The following is a 16,213-nucleotide window of genomic DNA, read 5'->3' on the forward strand; positions in this document are numbered from 1 at the left end:
AAGGATTTAGGGGGTTAAAATAGGGGGGAAATCTTAGCAAGAACAAAACCATTTAATGAAGAAATATCGCTGCGAGATTAGGCCTTAGATGCTTGAGTTTTACAGGGTCAATAAAATACTAGATTTCGACAATATAATTTGAAACAGTTTACTGTGTACTGCAACCTGGGATGGCATAGAGTACACTTTGTACAATTGTTTGCAGTACAAAATTGAGATTAAACATTAAAAACTTGAATAAAATAAAATTTAGAAAATTGGATTCTTCCAAGGCTCGCGGCATGAGGTTGCAAAGACGTAAGGATTAGAAAATTAGAGTAAATGTCAGTCAAATCAAATATTAAATAAAAACGCACAAAAATGTTGTCTTATATTTCTATGTCTAAATCATTTTACCATTTTTTTATTTATTATTTAAATTTCAATTACCGTTTTCTGATTGGGAGGCATTCTCTTGGCAGATCTGCAGGAGAGCGTGGGATTGGCTGAGGGAGAGTGTCGGAGGGGGACAAAGTCCTAGCGTTGAGATCTAACGGAGGTGGGATAGGTTTAATTCGTTTAGGGCGGGATACTTCGCCCCCGCTTCCTTGGGAACCTAAATAGAACAGTTTGTAAAAATTTGATCAACCAGTTGTTTTTAGATTTGATTAATAAATTTTTTATAATCAATTTCTTGATTTTGATTTACCAATCATTAAATATCAAATAGTTTGGTTTGATTTTTGTAAAAATTTTATCAGGCATTTTATTTAAATTTTTTTATTTTATTTTTAGACTAGACATTTACAAAATATCTTCACGGGAACTATGAGCTTTATTTTAAAATTTGAAAACATGAATATCTTGATTTCTGAAAACTTATAGTAAATAGGGATGGATCGTTTTTTTACTTTTTTGAAAAACGATAGTTTCGTTTTAAAAACGACGAAGAAAAAAAGAAAAACAAAATGGTCGTTTTCAGAAAGTTTTTTTGTTTTTTTTAAGTCAATTTTTTAACTTTAGTTCGTCGTTTCGTGAACGAAGGTAGGTCGTTTTTAATTTCTGACGATCGTTCACGTTTTTTTATTTATCGATCGGTTTTTAAAAGGATTAACAATCCTAAATGTAGATACTAACAATTCTCATCTGTGCACGGGTAAACTCGAAAATGTTGGAAGAAAAAAGGAAACATTTTCAACACAATAACTTGGTTCGAAATCAATTCAACATTTTAAATCTAAATCAAATTATTCTTTTGTAAGGTTAAAGATTGGAACTGAACATACAAGCATACAAGCATACAAGCATACAAGCATAAAAGCATACAAGCATACAAGCATACAAGCATGCAAGCATACAAGCATACAAGAATACAAGCATACAAGCATACAAGCATACAAGCATACAAGCATACAAGTATACAAGCATACAAGCATACAAGCATACTAGCTTTTTCTCAAAGTTAAAACTTTATGTTAACTATAGGTTATACTTTTTCCTTACAAGTCCTTTTCTGCGAGAAATTTAAAAAAAAAAATTCCTGAAATTTTTAAATAAAATTTCAAAACCAATAGACCTCAATATTTAACTCCAATGAAAATTGTTTGTCCAAATTTTAAAATGTTTACGAAAGGTAAGCGTAATATGAACAGTATGTTCCTTTTAACACACAGTTCAAGAAAAGACTGTGGCACTCGGAAAAAAATATTAAGATAAATTGAAACAGTTGTCTATTAACAGATGATGTTTTATCATCCAATTAAAAAATGTTAAAAATAAAAATAAATCCATCCAGTCGCAATTATTAAATCACCATTAAAAGCAAAAAAAGATTTTTTAATTAATTAATTAATGTGAAAATGTTCTACTATGTTGTGAAGATGTTCTAACATGTTGTGAAGATGTTCTAACATGTTGTGTAGATGTTCTAACATGTTGTGAAGATGTTCTAACATATTATGAAGATGTTCTAACTTGTTATGAAGATGTTCTAACATGTTATGAAGATGTTCTAACTTGTTATGAAGATGTTCTAACATGTTATGAAGATGTTCTAACTTGTTATGAAGATGTTCTAACATATTATGAAGATGGTCTACCTTGTTATGAAGATGTTCTAACATGTTGTGAAGATGTTCTAACATGTTGTGAAGATGTTCTATAACTTGTTGTGAAGATGTTCTAACATGTTGTGAAGATGTTCTATAACTTGTTGTGAAGATGTTCTAACATGTTGTGAAGATGTTCTATATGAAGATGTTCTAACATGTTGTGAAGATGTTCTAACATGTTGTGAAGATGTTCTAACATGTTGTGAAGATTTTCTATAACTTGTTGTGAAGATGTTCTAACATGCTGTGAAGATGTTCCAACATGTTGTGAAGATGTTCTATAACTTGTTGTGAAGATGTTCTAACATGCTATGAAGATGTTCTAACTTGTTATGAAGATGTTCTAACATGTTATGAAGATGGTCTAACTTGTTATGAAGATGTTCTAACATGTTGTGAAGATGTTCTAATATGTTGTGAAGATGTTCTAACATGTTGTGAAGATGTTCTATAACTTGTTGTGAAGATGTTCTAACATGTTGTGAAGATGTTCTAACATGTTGTGAAGATGTTCTAATATGTTGTGAAGATGTTCTAACATGTTGTGAAGATGTTCTATAACTTGTTGTGAAGATGTTCTAACATGTTGTGAAGATGTTCTATAACTTGTTGTGAAGATGTTCTAACATGTTGTGAAGATGTTCTATAACTTGTTGTGAAGATGTTCTAACATGTTGTGAAGATGTTCTATAACGTGTTGTGAAGATGTTCTAACATGTTGTGAAGATATTCTAACATGTTGTGAAGATGTTCTATAACTTGTTGTTAAGATGTTCTAACATGTTATGAAGATGTTCTAACTTGTTATGAAGATGTTCTAACATGTTGTGAAGATGTTCTAACATGTTGTGAAGATGTTCTAACATGTTGTGAAGATGTTCTAACATATTGTGAAGATGTTGTGAGAAATATTTAAAAATACCTGGACTACTTGAGCTCCTACTGTCCTCTGTGGGTTGGGATGATGGATGAGAGGATGGGTGGGATGAGGAGGGTGGTGAGCTGGGATGAGATGAGGAGGGATGAGAAATAAAAGATGATTTTTTCTTGACTGATAAATCTTCAGGAGTATCTTGGACAGGTCCTAATAAATATACAATATAAATATATCAAATAAATGCCGACACCGAGAAAAAGACTACCATTACTCAGTTCAACTACCTTACATAGCCGGTCACTCCCTTTAAAAATTGAGGGATGATTGATAGATGGCTGGATGAGTGAAGGATAAATGTAAAATAAATGAACTGTCAATAGATGAATGGATTGGATGAAAGATGAATAATGATGGAAGGATGAATAACAGATGAATGGCATTGATGATAAATTGAAGTATGACAAATGGATGGTACATAAATAATGATGAATATAAGATAGATTGATGAATTTAAAATTAAATAAATAGATGATGAATAAATGGATAATTGCTGAATAAATGATAATGATAAATGAATGTAAGAAACAACAGTTGCAAGTTTACAGATTAATGTTTAATAGCTCAATGAATGATAGATGGATAAAAAATGGATGAATAAATGAATATTATGATTGATAAATGAATGGAAGTTCAATGACTATAAATTGAATAAATGGATAAGAAATAAATGGAAATAAAAAATCGATTGAAATTAGTTGAATGAATCAAAGTGATGAATTGCTTAGAAATCAAAAAAAAAAAAATTCGAAAAATAAAAAAATAATATGTAAGCAACGAAAAAATGCAATGCAAATTAACTTTACAGTAACCGTCTCAAATTATCAAGAAACAAAAATCCAATGAACCTAATCTACGGTGGGCAGGTGAAAGCTGTCCCTCCTCCCTTTCCTCCTCCTCCTCTCCCTCCTCCTCCATACTGAACTCAGTCTTGATGTTCTCGGTGGAAATCATGTTGCTGCTTGCCACCTGAAATGGAAAAAATCTTTCAAAATGTTAATTTCCTTGATTTCTAAAATCGTGCTCAGGAAGGTGCATTCTTTATATAAGAATCACCTTTAAATGTGAGAAAACAGATGTGTTTTTGCATGCACAAAATTGCACTACAAACAAAGAGTCTTCTGGAAAAAATAAGAAATTATTGCATGCGCTGCAAATTTAAATTACTGCACTGCTGGCCCCAACATGTAATTCTAATACACTTGTCTTTTCAAAGATCTGCATTTAATTGCCCTAGTTTACAGGCCAATAATTGCGTACATCTTCTATTTTGCGGGTTTTTGCGTCAACCAGCTCTGTTAAATAATTCCCAGGTTTTTGCCGCGGTGGCTTCACTTACTGGGCGTTTAATCAACTTTTTATGCTCCTGGGAAAATCCACGAGAACGCCGGAAATCCAAAATGCTGGATTTAATTCAAAATGGTGGATTCAATTCAAAATGGTGGATTCAATTCAAAATGGTGGATTCAATTTAAAATGGAAGAATCAATTCAAAATGAAGAAATTAATTCAAAATAAAGGAATCAACTCAAGATGTAGGATTCCCTTCAATCAGAGGATTTATTCAAAATGGAAGATCAATTAATAGATAATAATGGAGACAATTTTTCAAAATAAAGAATTCAATTTAAATTTAAGGATTTAACAATCATAAAAAATGTATTCAGATTTGGTTCGATCAAGCTGAACTTTCATAGAAAATTTTAAGAGGTTAAATGCAAATAAATTTTTTTAGAAACATATTTATTTTTGGGCTTAATATTTCATTCACTGTAGAATGAAGAAACATGAAACGGAGAAAAATGTGAAAATTATACTGGGAAGAGATGTTAATATCCTCGAGTGAGGTGGTGGGGGGTGTATAGGTCTAACTTCTTGATAGAAAAGGCTATACAGGCATTAATAATTAATTAAACATCAAACATAAATTAGAAAATTGTATTTTTTGTCATTATTCATCGGTTACATAGAGTAATAAAACGAAGAGGTAAAGCTAACCTCAGATGTACATAACCGACCTCCCCATTAATAGAGTGGTCGATATGTTTACGTATCTAACACTGTACACTTGTACATTGAGTGATCGTATTTCTTGAGGGGGATTTTATGAAATTGACAAATTTTTAAATTTTCTTTCTTTATTTAAAGAGATTCGAGGATGTTGACTGCAAACATTTGACAATTTTCAAATCTGTAGGTTTTCAATTTATTAGCAAACAGTTCTGTCAAAAATATTAAGTTTATATGGACATGCCTTTAGCTTAAAACTTGAATAACATTCTTATTTCAAACATTTTTATTCTTTCTTCTCTTCAACTCTTCTTAAGGGGGGGGGGTGCTTGCCCCCCATTGCCACCCCTAGTTGCGCGCCTGTTATTCTGTGAACAAACAAATTCAAACTTTTACTGAAGTACTGAAGAAAAAAACACAAACTGGATGGGTAGTTAACAAATGATAAACAAATAAACTGAAAAAACGATGCGCGCGCATCTTTAATTGCGACTTCTTTTTTTTAATTATGTTAAATATTAAAACATTATAAATTAAACAATACAGTAAATCATTTTTATTTTCACCTAAAGTTGGTTTTGCATTTTTCTGCAAACTTGGTTTTCCCCCTGACTAATATCTCCTTCTTTAAAATTGTTTGAGAAAATACAACTTGAAGGATATATGGTTGTGTCTCCCAACCTTAAAAGGTCTAGCCATGCACAATGTTTTGCTATTTTGAAAAAAACTCACATTTTTACAAGAAGAATTGTTTTTGCACTTTTTCACGATGCAAAATTTGGTCATACTTTTATTAACATAAACAAAAAATATTTTACCACCCCAAAGAAATACGATCACACTCTATACAAGTGTACAGTGTTAGATACGTAAACATATTGTGATGTACGAGGGGAGGAAGGCCAACCACATCAATCTCTTGTCCGAACCACATTCTCCTCATTTTCTCGTCCGAACCACTTCGAAATCCTCGTCCTTTCAATATCATTTTTTTAAAGTGTCCGATCCTTGAAAATAAATACATTTTTAAAAAATACGGCGACGTTAGGGCATAAACATGACTAGAATAAAGTTTTCCAAGGATTTTGAGATGTTGGAATCTTCAAATCCACGAGAATGATGTCAAACATTATTTAGGTAAAACTTAAATCTCTTCTGCCTCCTCTTCGTGATATAAAATAAATAGAAAAATATTCGGCATACCTCTGCCTATAATTTTCCCCATGCAACCACCCGGAAAAATTCTATGGTTTTCACTATAGTTAACAAAAAAGATTAAAGTTCTATAAACTTGGAATTATTTGCGGCATTCTACATCAGGAATATCTGAAAATGCGCGTAAAAAAGGTGTACATTTCTAAGGACATTAAACTTGAAATCTTTAATTCAATTGAAACTTTTTACTTTGATTTACAAAAATTTGATATTTCATTTATGCCCTAACGTGGCTTGATTCTTAAAAAATAGTGTTATATGGAAGGATTAGACACTTAAAAAAAATAATATTGAAAGGACGAGGATTTCGAGGTGGTTCGGACGAGAAAATGAGAAGAATGTGGTTCGGACTAGAGATTGATGTGGTTGGCCTTTCTCCCCTCGATGTACACAACCGACCACTCTATTAGTTAATTAATAGAGAGGTCGGTTGTGTACATTTGAGAGAAGCTTTACCTCTTCGTTTTATTACTCTATGATCTGTTAGTACAAATTATCTTATCTCTTTTATTCATTCAACCTTTTTTATTTAATCTAAAGCGAAACTTTTATCATAATTATCTAGACTGTTATCATTTTAATGTTAATTTGTCAATTTTATCAAGAAGGAAAACTGATTTGATGTTGTTTGTCATGCAAGAGAATCAGATCTTGAAAACGAACAAATTAAAAAAAATGTTTTAATAAGTTAAGAATTTTAAATCTGGTTTTTTATAAATAAATGTTTTGATTAAAGTATCAAATAATAATCTGTTTTCATTCATTTCAGTTCACCACACTTTCTAAACACATGTTTCGCTTCAGAAACGAGAGAAACATTATGAAATATTTACCAGGAGGTTAACTCTGTACGTGCTAAGACAGAATCAGTTAAACGTATTCTTAAAAGCTAATTCAATTTGTTTTTAATAATAATTGTTTGATCCATTTAGATAATATTAGTTATGCAGAAAATATAACCAACTGAACGCACGGATTAAAACATTTTTTTAATGAAAACATATGTTCAATTCACCAATGTATTTTGCTTTAACTTTTTCCCCCATTCATTTCATTTCACTGATGCAAGTAATTTGTATAATATTTAAAATCTAAATAATTTAATTGAATAAAACGTTTCTAAACTATAATTTTTCTTTTTGTAAGAATGTGTGTAGCTTTATGTATTTTCGTGTACAGTACAAGTAAGTGTACACTTTGTACAGGTGAATAACCCGGGAACCTCTGACCGGAAGCAGATATTTCTATCTATCTATCTCAAGTATATAGACCGGAAACACTTGGTTTTCAAGTCACTGACCAAAATATAAGTTTCCCACACGTAATCTCGGTGGAGGGGGTGGGGGTTGTGCCGAAGGGAGGGGGGGGGAGATTTTTGTATACGATTTGTTGCAACAAGACCCTAACTAGCTTTGAAGCAGTGAGTTGTTTTTATCTTATTTCACTTTTCTTAATAATTACACCTTGCAAAAATAAACGAAAATACAGAAGACGACATTATTTGAGTAAACGTTTGATGTTATCTGACCATCCGTGTCAAATCTCACCGCTTATCTCACCACACTTTAGCGCGTAGCCAATAAAATTTAAAAAAAAAACTCCTTGGTGTAATCCACAAACTCCAGCAGAGTGAAAAACCGCAAATAATCATCAAACCCGAGACTTACTGAGAACTTAACTCTTGGTTTTTCTCATAGAAACTGTACCTCGATTAGGCTGAAATGTTTTTGTTTTTTAATACTCAAAACTACAAGTAACTTGTTAAATAATCTACAAGAGAACTTGCGTTTATATATATATCTATTCATAATATGTTTAAAGAATTCATCTAATTCAGACAGAAATTTCAAGGGTACCGTTAGAAATCGGGCATTGCCATCTTAGCATGGAGGATCACTTAAACATACCCTTACAGTCACGTTAACAACTTTAAAAGAACTTACTGTATTGTATTAACAACTTCTATATGTAAGTTCAGACTGTATTCTTGTTTGTTTTAAGGGCGTCTAAATGACTTTAATGCAGGGGGCATATTTTTACTAAAATTTATACTTTTCAAAACTTTAGTGGGAAACTGTTAAAATAAAACATCAATCATTTTTAAAGCTTATTTTACCATCATTAATTCATTCTACAGTTTTTCAATAAATAAATGAATAAAAAATGTTGTCCAATAACTAAGAAAAATGTGATTTTTAAGTAGGGGATAGAGTTAGAGTTTGAAGAAAATATAAACCCTGGTTTAGTGTTTATCAAGGGCAAAGCGGATTTTCATTAATTAAGAATATTAGTAAAAAGGAAAGGAGTATTGAAGGGGGGGGGAGGTGGGAGGGGAGATGGTGGGATGGGGGGGGGAAAGTCGATAAATTCAAACAAGAAAAATTATTTATTTGGTTGATTAATGGTCAAATGGTGAGAGGGGAGAAAGTACACTATGATTTTCCTACGACATAGAATATTGATTTTCAAATTGCGTCTCAAGAAAACACAAAAATCATCCAACAAATAAAATAGCGCAAGACAGCAAAGCGAAACGAAAGAAAAATAATAAAAAAGATTAAATATCTTTATATGTTTGTGTGAATCATTACAATCATTATAAAATTTTTCTTTTTTTGTTGCTTCTTAGTATTGCTAAAATAACAAAGGAAAAAATAATGCCATGTGGCGCACATCACGCTATATTTTTAAAGTATGAAATGCCTATGAATGAAATAATTGCCTAGGTGTCGGTCTATCAATGGCTGAAATTAATTCGAAAATAAAGTTGTAAACTTATATTGAGCAATCGGCTCTTAAAGGTTTTTAATACACAACATAATTTGGGAAAAATATGTTATGCACTTGGGATGGCCGGGTGGGGGGGGGGGGTAGACTAGTTAAATGTGAATAAATAAATATTTAATAAATGACGGTGCACTAAATTGAAACATTTAAAACTATTTTGTTTTTAAAATTACTTCGGTGTTTGTTTAAGAATCATATAGTAGCGGGATTTAATTTTGGCGGTCATTAAACAAGCCAATTAGTCGAATGAAACTACCCCCCCCCCCCCACCACCACCACCAGCTTAGCTGTATCAAACCAATTTAATGCATCCTAATAAATAAACAAAGAGTTAATCAATATCAGAGATAGACTTAATTTTCCAGAAATCCCGCTGGTTTAAGTGTTTTAAGTTATTGAAAATGAAAATAAATCTTCAAGAAAAAATATTTCTAAAAAGTTGAATTCGCGCTTTTCTGAAGTGATGAATGTCTCCCCCCTTTCAAGCGCGCTTGAGTAGTTCTGAGAACCTAGTGCGCTCAATTAAAATGAATCGGGGAAGGGGGGGGGGGTATGAGCGGCATTGTCTTCAAAACGCGCTCTGTGGGTCATTGGCTTCTGGACTCCGCAACCCCGCGCAAAGGGATACTTCAAATAAAATCCCAAAAGTTTGAACTTCTCCTTTAAACGTAAGAAAATTCTGTATTTTATGAACGAAAATAAATTATAATAAATCTTAGTTTCTCGAAAAATGACGATTGAGAATAAAAATTCTTTAAAATATTTTTTTACATTTCTTGGTTCTTGCCTTATCATTGTAATAGATGTAAAACGAATTTCTGAACTAAAACAATCTTATATGGAAGTAAATTTGTACATCGGAATATAGATGCACGTTTGTTTGTATGTTACCTAAGTAGGTCAAACTTAGATGTAATTAAAAAATTATTAATTAATTAGTTTTTTGAAACCTTTTCGGAATTTCAAAAACTGTCACTTGAACTTTTAAGGAATAAAAAAATAACTTACAAAATATAGATATTAATGTTAATGTATGTTTAATGTTTATTAAGGAAAGGAAAGGTATGACCAAACCATTGACTTAGAATGAATTATTAAAACACGTAATGCATAAAAAAAAATTTTCATTATTTTATTTCTTTTTATCAATCTTTCATAATTAGGGTTTCTTTAACGTTAAAAAAACGGGTGACCTATAATCAATGTTTAAAGAAGCCAAAAAAAATTTTTAGATTGATACATTTTCCTTTCAAAACGTTCACAAGTTTCGTTGACATGAAACTAGGTTTTTTATTAATGAGCATTATTTTCTTACAAACTTTGTTCAGCTAAAAAGTTTCACAGATTTTCTGTAATTTAATTTCCCAAAAATGTAGGTCCCATCTGACACACCAAGGAAAGCAAGTATATGTGTAAAGAATTATATCAATACATTTATATTTATAAACCTTTATTTTTAACTGTGTATTCGAAAACGTCCATTTTTGAGTGAGCAGACAGTTAAGAAAAGGTTAGCCTAAGCATTTTGCAGCCCAATGGCCCCAGGGGAAACAGGGATAGAATAAGTTTACAAAAATATTTTATTTTTCATAATTAAAAAAAAATCACAAAAAATTGAACTTTTTTATCTATATTCAACAGTTCAGGATATCTCTGAAAGTGCAATTGTTGCAAAAATTTTACTTATATATTATATCATCTTATTTTTTACTGGGATGTGCATTAGTTTTTAGCTGAGAGGTTGAAAACCGATCTTTTGAAACATTTTTTGATGAATCGCCTTTATTGTATAAGTCGAAATACATTAGAAAGAGGGGGGGGAGGATGGTATAGCGGGGAATGAAGCCCAGTGAAATAGGAATGAAGGTAAGGGGGAAATGAGCTAAGGAGGGGAATGAAGCTAAGAGGGGAATGAAGCTAAAGAGGAAGCTAAAGGGGGGAAATGAAGGTAAGGGAAGGGAGATTGAAGGTAAGAGAAGGTGGAATGAAGGTAAGGAAGGAGGAATGAAGGTCAGGAAGGGAGAATGAGGGTAAGGGAAGGAGGAATGAAGGTAAGGAAGAGGGAATGAAGTTAAGGGAAGGAGGAATGAAAGTAAGGAAGGAGAAATGAATGTAAGGAAGGGAGAATGAAGGTAAGGAAGGAGGAATGAAGGTAAGGAAGGGAGAATGAAGGTAAGGGAAGGGGGAATGAAGGTAATGGGAAGGGGTAAGTGGGTAAGGGATATTGAAGGAAAGGAAGGGAAGGGGGTGAAGAATGGTTATATAAAAAGAAAAAAAATATACAATAAAAGAACGAATTTAAACCAATGGACAGATGAAAAAAATTATAAAAATTACCAAGAAAGGAAAAACTTTCCAACTAAATGTTTGGTGAAGATTTTAGACATTTTCTCTCGGCATGGCATGTCAACACAATTATTTCTCAATTTAGCATTAAAATATAATTTGACTTGAAAAGTTTAAGAGTTGAGATGCTAAACCTTTCCCAGACGGTTTTTTGCTCGCCCAGCAGTTTTGACCACTTCTCACCAAGCACGCAATCTTAATTTTTTTTCTAAAATTTTAGAATTTTAAAATCTTACATTTTAATGTTATTTCAGCATTATTACTTTTAAATAACGGTAAAAATAGGGGGGGGGGGAGGTTTATTTTGACTAGTTTATTTTTTTTAAACATTTGGGTTGGCTGTCTGTTTGTTTAAAAAAAATTACTAATTCGATTTTTCTTAAATTTTTAACCTCTACTAATTTAATTTCAACACTAGCTTAGGAACCCAGCGTTGCCCAGGGTACTCATAGTTACTCCCGCCGTTTACCCGCACTTGGTTGTAAATTATGATTTTACTCAACTTAAAATCTCCCGTAGCTCTCCCGAGTTCCCCATTCAAATTTTGAGGCAATTCGGTCCTGGGATTCCTGAGTTATGATCGGACAAACAAACAGACAAAAAGAGATTACAACTTTAAATAAATAGATTTTTATAATCTGAGTTTGGGGTGATGAGGGGGGGGGGGTAAAATTTGTTAAAAATAGTGAATAAATCCAATTACAGACTGTTTGTTTAGAGAAACTGATTATACTATATCTTAATGAAGAGTTTACAATGTAGGGAAGAGATAAGAATTTCAATCATGAAATCATTCGGACATTTTTAGAATACTTTCAATTCAGGGTGCTCACAACCACCTCTCTGTAAAATTTAATTGTCCGTCCTTAACAAAATTTTGTAATTCAATTTTTAGATTTTGAAAAATAAAAAATAGATTTCAAATTTATTTACTCTCTCTACTCCTACTCCAATTTTCTGATCTAATCTTGTTTTTTTATATTTCAAACTTTAAATTCTAATAGTCAAAATTTTAAACATCTACGATAACAGCTTGTAAAGATTGTAAGCGTGATTTCAAGTACCTATCAATGCAAAAAGATGACATTATGCCCGATTCTTAACGATACCCTGAAACCTGTATCTGATCAATAATGTGGAAGATAGTGTAATTTTTCTAGGTTTAAACTGCTAATTTATATATGTTTTTCTGCTAATTTATATATGTTTTCCTACAGCAGAATTGCTCTAGTCACTTTTATAGAGAATTGAAAATAATTAGTTTTCATAAACATAAACTTCTAATTCATTCTTGATCAGACAAAGCTTTTTAAGGTATCATTCTGAATCTGACATGGCCATCTTGGCATGGAGGGTCACTTAAACATTTATTATCAAGAAAATATATTTGTGTCGATTTTATTAAAATACATGATTCAATGGCTCACGAAAAAAGATTTTATTAGTCAAGTAACTAAAGTTAAAAATTTGCGTATTGTTAAATGTATTTGAAAAGAAGAATTTGACGGAATTCTCTCTATAATACCACCACCAGTTGTTGTAGCGAGAATCAAATTTAGGAGATTTGAAGCTAATAAAACAAGATTTTTTCTTTAAACCTGTATTTTCTCTAAGTTAAAACGACATTAAATGGCTGGGTACAAAAAATTGATGTATTTCATTTGAATACTTCATACAACGTCTCTCACATCATACAAAATACAGCGAAACTGCTTTAAAATGAAGGAATTCATTTACAAGGGCCGACAGTTTAATTCATTTATTGTTAGGTTTCATTCAAAAATTAATAGTAGTTGAAGTAATGTAAAAATGAGGGGTAATATCTACCCCTTCTTTGAAAATATTTGTCCCTACGTAAGTAAGGTGGGGTTCTTGGAGAACAAATTTGCCTTTTAATATAGAATTTTTGATGCAGGGGGATTTTAAAAGAAATTCATTTCAATTCATCAAAATCAAGTATCTCTTAAAATTAAAATCAAGATGTAAAAAAAACACAAGAAATAATTATGTTGTATAAGAGTGTTCAAGGAAGTTAGATCTTTTAAAAACGCCAAAATAACTACAACAAAGGCATTTCACCAGTTTAAACTATTATTTCGTAGTTTTGTAGCTGTTAATAATTTTACAAAATATCGTACATTGTCACATTAAAGCAAAAAATGCATACCTATTAAATTATTTCTAAAGAATAAAAATTTGCTCATTTGACATTTTTTCCTGCGTACATCTGAGATATTTCAAATATTTCATGATCATTTTTTTTGTAAATTCTTCTTAATGTAAAAAAGATACAATTTGAAACTAATCATAAATATTTTATCTACATTTTATCGTCGTTTTCTCCGTTTTTTTATAAAGAGAGAAAGTACTCGGCGTTGCCCGTGGAATCTAAAAATCTTCCAATACTCGTCAAATAGAAGACTTCTTCAGATAGAAATGTCATCTTAACTGTGGGGGAAATTGTAACAGCGTTGCCCAGATAACTCAGTTACTCCCGCCGTTTACCCGCGCTTGGTCTTAAATTACGATTTAGCTATTTTCCCCAAAAAAGTGAACCAACTTAACTCAAAATCTCAAAACTAAGCTAGGACCATTCATCGGTCAAAATGTCAGGCAAATCAGTAAAGGGGTCCCGAGTTATGATCGGACAAAAAACAATACTTTGAATATACAGATAAGAGGATTAATTTTAAAGCCCCCCCGGCAACCCCCCCCCCCCTCCCCCACAGTATGGCTATTTCACCTTAATACATCTGATAGAACGCTGATGCAGTTTCTTGAATATTTAATGCGCGTAATAAAAAGAATTAAAGTCCCCCCACACTCATATATTATAATGTTTAAAAGAGCAATTTAAATACGGATTTTATGCTGTAGATCTTGTCCATATAATCCAGAAAAATATTTTGCAAATTTCCAAGAAAATTTTTTTATTTTATTCACTATGTGCATTTTTTAACGATGGTGGCCCTTAGCAGGTTTATATTTATATCCATCAGTCCCACTGTCCTTGTCCAATAGAAGGTCCTATTCCATTGTCCCTTAGCGTATTTCCTTTTTGTTAACCCCTCATCAGGTCCCCCTGTCCCAGCCCTTTGATCTTTGATTCCTTATGAACTTTAATATGTTTCTATTTCTTTGAAACTTTAATATTTCCCTTTTTCTTTGAACCTTTAGCGTGTCTCTTTCCTTTATCTCTTTAGTCTATCCCCTTCCTTTGACTCTTTAGCATATCCCTTTCCTTTGAACCTTTAGTCTGTCCCTTTCCTTTGAACCTTTAGTCTGTCCCTTTCCTTTGAACCTTTAGTCTGTCCCTTTCCTTTGAACCGTCAGCTTGTTCCTTTCCTTTAACCCTTTAGTCTGTCCCTTTTCTTTGACCCTTTAGTCTGTCCCTTTCCTTTTAACCTTTAGCCTGTCCCTTTCCTTTAACCCTTTAGTCTGTCCCTTAACTTTGAACCTGAAGCCTGTCTCTTTCCTTTAACCCTTTAGTCTGTCCCTTTTCTTTGACCCTTTAGTCTGTCCCTTTCCTTTTAACCTTTAGCCTGTCCCTTTCCTTTAACCCTTTGGTCTGTCCCTTTCCTTTAACCCTTTATTCTACCCCTTTCCTTTGAACCTTTAGCATATCCCTGTCCTTTTAACCTTTAGCTAGCCTGTCCCTTTCCTTTAAACCTTTAGTCTGTCTCTTTCCTTTGAACCTTTAGTCTGTCCCTTTCCATTAACCCTTTAGTCTGTCCCTTAACTTTGAACTTGAAGCCTGTCTCTTTCCTTTGACCCTTTAGCATATCCCTTTCCTTTGAACCTTTAGTCTGTCCCTTTCCTTTAAACCTTTAGCCTGTTTATTTCCTTAAACCCTTTCCTTTGAACCTTTAGTCTGTCCCTTTCTTTTAACCTTTGGTCTGTCCCTTTTCTTTGAACCTTTCGTCTGTCCCTTTCCTTAAACCTTTAGCCTGTCCCTTTTCGTTGTTCCTTTTACATGTCCTTCTTCTTTTCAGTTTTGGCCTGTCTCCCTTTCTTAGACCTTCAGAATGTGCATTTCCTTTTCACCTTTATCCTTTCTCTTTTCTTTAAACCTTTAACTTGTTCCTCAAAAAATTTAAAAACGCATCAATATTTTTAACGATAAAGTCCAGTAAGAAAATATAGAAATACTACCCTAAAAAGTTTTGAAATGTTAAAAGCTTCTTTAAAAAGTTTTAAATGACATTTTTATTGTTTTAAAGTAAATTTATCTTGCATAGGAATGATGACTGTCGAATTATTCAATGATTCTTGTCAAAATGAAAAATCTGGATTCCAACAACGCCATAAAGCCTTCAGAAAAAGTTTATTCAAATCTAGTAAAAACACAATAGAGATTTCTTTAATTTTATTTGTGAAAAGATGAATAAAATTAGATTAAAATTAAGATGAGTAAATTTATAAACAAATTATGAAGAAAGATCTGATTAGATTGAAAATTAATAAAAATTCTACCAAAATTAAGATGAATGAAATTGTTTATAATTGAACAGAAATTATTTTTAATCAAAAATGAATGAAACTTGGACCAAAAATTATTCATAATTCGTAAGAAAATCGGTGCTTCTTAAATTTAGTTTAGAATCGCTTAAAAATGAATTAATAATAATTTTTCATAATTTCTAGAGCACCAATAATATACATATAATTTGAAGGAAGCAATGAACGATCATGGCAAAAAAAACGTAATTTCTTAATTTTGTAAATATTTAAAATCCAAATAAGAGTTCGAAAGTTAGCGAAGGTTTTAAGGGTTCATGTGAGAGTGTTTTAGCAGTTCTTTGTTAAGATTTTAAAATGTCCCCCCCCCCCC

The 16,213-nt window shown here is 31.9% G+C and overlaps 1 protein-coding gene across 1 annotated transcript in view; it reads right to left on the reverse strand.

Moving 5' to 3' along the window:
- LOC111695890 (protein capicua homolog) overlaps positions 1 to 16,213 on the reverse strand; it is a 45,390-nt gene that overhangs the window by 12,647 nt on the left and 16,530 nt on the right. Inside the window, exons 3-5 of the mRNA XM_023465357.1 lie at positions 3,873 to 3,993; positions 3,013 to 3,174; positions 430 to 595 (exon numbers count right to left, since the gene is read on the reverse strand). Coding sequence (XP_023321125.1) covers positions 430 to 595; positions 3,013 to 3,174; positions 3,873 to 3,978 — 434 coding nt within the window. The 5' untranslated portion in view covers positions 3,979 to 3,993. The remainder of the gene's footprint in view (positions 1 to 429; positions 596 to 3,012; positions 3,175 to 3,872; positions 3,994 to 16,213) is intronic.

Source organism: Eurytemora carolleeae, unplaced genomic scaffold (assembly GCF_000591075.1).
Source record: "Eurytemora carolleeae unplaced genomic scaffold, Eaff_2.0 scaffold142, whole genome shotgun sequence".
NCBI lineage: Eukaryota > Metazoa > Arthropoda > Copepoda > Calanoida > Temoridae > Eurytemora > Eurytemora carolleeae.